General features: G+C 41.9%; 1 protein-coding gene across 1 annotated transcript; it reads right to left on the bottom strand.

Annotated features, from left to right (window-relative positions):
• Positions 1-1,869: 1,869 nt before the first annotated feature.
• LOC104462784 (acyl-coenzyme A amino acid N-acyltransferase 2-like) lies at positions 1,870-3,697 on the bottom strand (the record flags this gene model as incomplete). The annotated part of the gene is made up of 2 exons (XM_010074885.1): positions 1,870-2,644; positions 3,495-3,697. Coding segments are annotated over 2 exons (779 nt in total), but the record flags the coding sequence as incomplete, so codon positions are not given.
• Positions 3,698-4,076: the final 379 nt, after the last annotated feature.

Below are 4,076 nucleotides of genomic sequence, written 5' to 3'. Positions count from 1 at the left end.
TTGAGGACTTTTAAGCTACCTGGTTTTGGGTTTATTTACAATTTAACATTTACTTCCGAACCTCCAGCTTGCAATCTTCCATGGCAATGGCTACGCTGAGGTAGGACTGCAGGGAGGAGACACAGGTGTCAGTACAGGGACGGTAACAAAGCAGAGTGAGGGGGGCACTGCTCTACCACAATGACACCACTCCAACTACTGAATATGGATGAGGCAGATGGAAAAACCAGAAACCTTCAGACAACTCTTTCCTCTAAGGTTGCAACTTGGAGTGAGTTTGGGAAAAAGGCGGTTACTAAGCATGGCTGACACCAATATGCACATCACAGCAGGCTGTGGTCCCAGATTTCTGCGGATGCTGGTTTTAGTGGAGGTTCAAGCACCAGAGACAACTCTGCACAGGCCTCTTCAGGCAGTGAGGGAGTTTAGAGACTAGGCATAAAGACATTTTGTGTGGAGTGAGCAGGATGGAGTGTCTCGTCTAAGGAGTGGATGGATAAATTGTTCAATTGGCAGTGATGGTGTGTGGAGAACATGTGACTTCAATCAAATGATAAGGAGTAATAAGAGTTGCAGAAAGCTAATGAGACATGAGCAGCAGAATAATGACAGTTAACTGGAGAGAAAAAATCCCTGAGAACAAAGCAAAATTGAGAACCATAAATGAACGTTCTGCGTCTTCCTGGGCAGCTCTCAAATTGGTCTGACAAAACGACCTCGGAAGGAGAAATTGTATTGTTAAACAGGCCTTCAGCACTGGCACCGCTCCAGCAGGACCCTCTCAAGAGATCAACTCATTTGGGAAGAAGTTGTTTCTTTCTACCTGAATGATAGGAAAAAACAAAGCACTAGCCAAAAATTAATTAGGATGAAAAAACAACCTCAGGCAGTCGTGGAAGGGATAACCTAGATTTGGGGATTGTTTTGGTTTTTCAGTTTTGCTTGGTTGGTTTGGTTTGCGGGGGGAGGGGTGTTGTGTTTTGTTTTGGGTTTTTTTTGTTTGTTTGTTTGTTTTTTGTTTGTTTGTTTTTTTTTTTTTTTTGTTTTGTTTTTTTTTTTTAAGTATTGTGATTCTAAGTTAATCATTGCCATAAGGGGACAGCTTTGTTCAGCCAGGCTTAACAATCTTCTACTGGATAGGATTTCTGTCTCTCAGGTCCACTTCCTCCTCTCCAGAACAGCTGTCAGCATCTGTTGACATCATTACTGAAGAGTTCCACAAGTAATCCATCTCTAACTTAATGGCTGGTGTTACTAGTTTAAAACAAGTCATGAAGAGAGAGGCAAGACTTGCACATAGCGTAACTGCATTTAACCATACTTTAACCTATCCAAGAGAATTTCAATACCCTGGGTGTGAAATACCAATCCAAACACGTTATAGGAACAGATGGTTACATCCCTAATAAAAGACAGTGCTAGTGCTGCCATTCTCTCGATGACAGGAAAAATACTCTTGATTTTCCCACTCTACAGGTAGTTTTTGTTGCAAAGAAGCAGGCTGTGTCACCAGAGGACCACTACCTAAGCTCAAGGTATATGAATCCCCAGCTTCATGTAAACTGAGAACATTTCCAAAGTGTGTAAGGCTGTAGATCTGAGAGTTCTGGGCTAAGGTGACTTAAGACCCAAAGCCAGAATAATTTTGATATCCAAGTTTATCATCCATGGGTTGCCATCATTCCCGGGGTGCGATCCAGTCTGTCATTGCTGAGGTGCAGGCTCGCTGTTCAATTCTTTGAGTCATAATTACTACAAGCACGAAAGTACCTACTACTCTCTTCAGATACGTGTTTCTTGATATCATGACAAGTCAGGCAGTCAAATTTGGACTACAGTGCAGCCTACTTATCATTGTTTCACTTCTCCTCTGTGTACCTAGTTAAAATAACTTAGGTTAGTCCAAATAAATCCCTTCCTTTTTTGATTTATATTTGTAGCTAAGTAGTCATTTGGTTATTTCATATTTCACAGCTTTTCTCAGTCTGTCCCTCCAATTCATCAGTCATTTTGGTGGCTCAAGCTCGGTCCTTTGCAGTTCTGCAACAGCTTGCAGGTGCTTAAGTGTTCATCCCAAATGCAAGTGCAGAAACTCCTGAATCTTTCCCCAGGAGTGTTCCTGTGCGTGGGCATGTGCTTTGCTCTCTCCACCCCCCAGAACAGGGACTCCGAGAACACGATCCAGAGCTACCTGGCAAAATGGAGTGGAAGGAGGATCGATTCGGTGACCTGCTCCTGGATAACTCAAGAGTTCAAAGTTTTCTTTCCCATGCTGGCGTAGACGCCTGATTGCCAGCTCAGCATACAAGGAGCTCTTCCACATACGATCATCTTCCCCTACCACTAAGAGAAAGTGACCTTCTGCTTTTTCAATGGGGATTGTGCAAGGAGAATTAGCAGGATTTGTTGGGTCATCCAGAGCTTCAAAAGTGTCAAATACACCAGCGTCGGAAACACTGACCTTATTCATATCAAAACGCAGCCCGGGCAGAGTCATCTCACCATAATGGAGGTCTGCAACTGTGTTTGAACTACAGCCGGAGATACAGACAGCAGCCACTACTTCTGGCAGGAAGGTGATCATGGAGAGTGCCAGTTCTGCCCCTTTCCCAGTTCCAATCACTCCAACTCCTGGTCCTTTCACCTTCAGATAAGATAGGGGGTGGGGAAGAGAGGAAGAAAGGAATAAAGGGAGTATGCATTATAATGGGATTAGTGATTAAATGCCTTTGGAGTTGTGTTATTACAATTAAAAAAAAAGTCAGGTTAATTATTAATGTGACCTGTTGGAAAGCTACAGCCTGGAACCAGGCTTCTCCCTCTATTTAATATCTTATTTTTCAGAGACAACAGGAGCTGTCAAACCCCATACAATAACACAGACAGGCACACGAAGTACCATCACTTGGACCTCACCTAGTCCCTGCTGCATTTTTTGATGCAAATGTTTTCTATTTTTCCCAAAACAGACAGCAGGAAACTCAACTGCAGTCTATTGCTATATATGTTGCAGGCAAATAAAGTAACTGCACAAATGACATTTGAAGGATTAGATAAGTAGTATTTAGTCTTGTTCTTTTCTAGCTTGGAAAGTAAAACTGAAAGCAACATCCCAAGTCATCAAATCCTTTCCTTTCCTGACTATTGACCAGTTTTGTATCATTCTCTCTTAAACTGATTCCTTTCATTTAAAAAAACCCCAAAACATCTTTATCACCACTACTCCTGTTTGGAGGATATTCCAGCACTTCACTGTTCTAATGATCAAGAATCTTCTTGTTTCCAGCATGAATTTATTTAATGGACAGCTTGTGCTGGAAGAAATTTGTCCTTTGCAGTCATATGCATAGCCACCTATACAGGACCTACACTTTTTCCTTTATTGTGCCCTAAACCTGCCCTGCAGAAATCGTCACTCCCAAAAAATCACCGCCACCACTCGGGCATGACTGCCGAATCCTCCCTTGTCCTGAGAGATCTCTCATTACACTCACCTTTGGGTGACGTTGTAGGAATCTAGCTGCCTCCTCAAAGTACTCAAGGTTGAATTCTTTCATGACCTTCGGCAGATCTTCAAAGTCGAAATATGGCAGAGAAAGAGCAGCAAAACCACGGGTAGCCAGGAGACTGGATCTAAATTCAATCAAACCTCCTTCATCACCATACATGTCAATCACTCCTGGAAAGGGCCCATCCCCTATATTGAAAAGAACAGGTACAGAGGACAAGTTATCAAACAGGACACTACAAGTGAAGAGTGAAAAACAAAATATAGAAGGCTTAAGACATTTTCTATTAATACTCATTAGTTTTCCATTTGCACAGCAGAGATTAAGAGAACCAGCGCTGTAGCCATTTTAGCTATTCCAAACTAAGAATAGGTCACTACCTTCCTGTAAAAATATGTGAACAGTTTAACTTGGTGGTTGTTTTTTTTTTTTTTTTAATGTTCTAAATGTATTTTTAAATGGTCTTAACCTCCCACCCTCAGAACAATCATACTCTAAATCAGCTGTTTTCCCACAAAGAAGTCATACCTTAATTAGCAAAGTGCAATCTCATTACTAATGAGGCAA

This window comes from Pterocles gutturalis, unplaced genomic scaffold (genome assembly GCF_000699245.1).
Source record: "Pterocles gutturalis isolate BGI_N339 unplaced genomic scaffold, ASM69924v1 scaffold34081, whole genome shotgun sequence".
Taxonomy (NCBI): Eukaryota; Metazoa; Chordata; class Aves; order Pterocliformes; family Pteroclidae; genus Pterocles; species Pterocles gutturalis.
The sequence above is the reverse complement of the archived record's forward strand: the minus strand, read 5'-3'. Positions and strand labels throughout refer to the sequence as shown.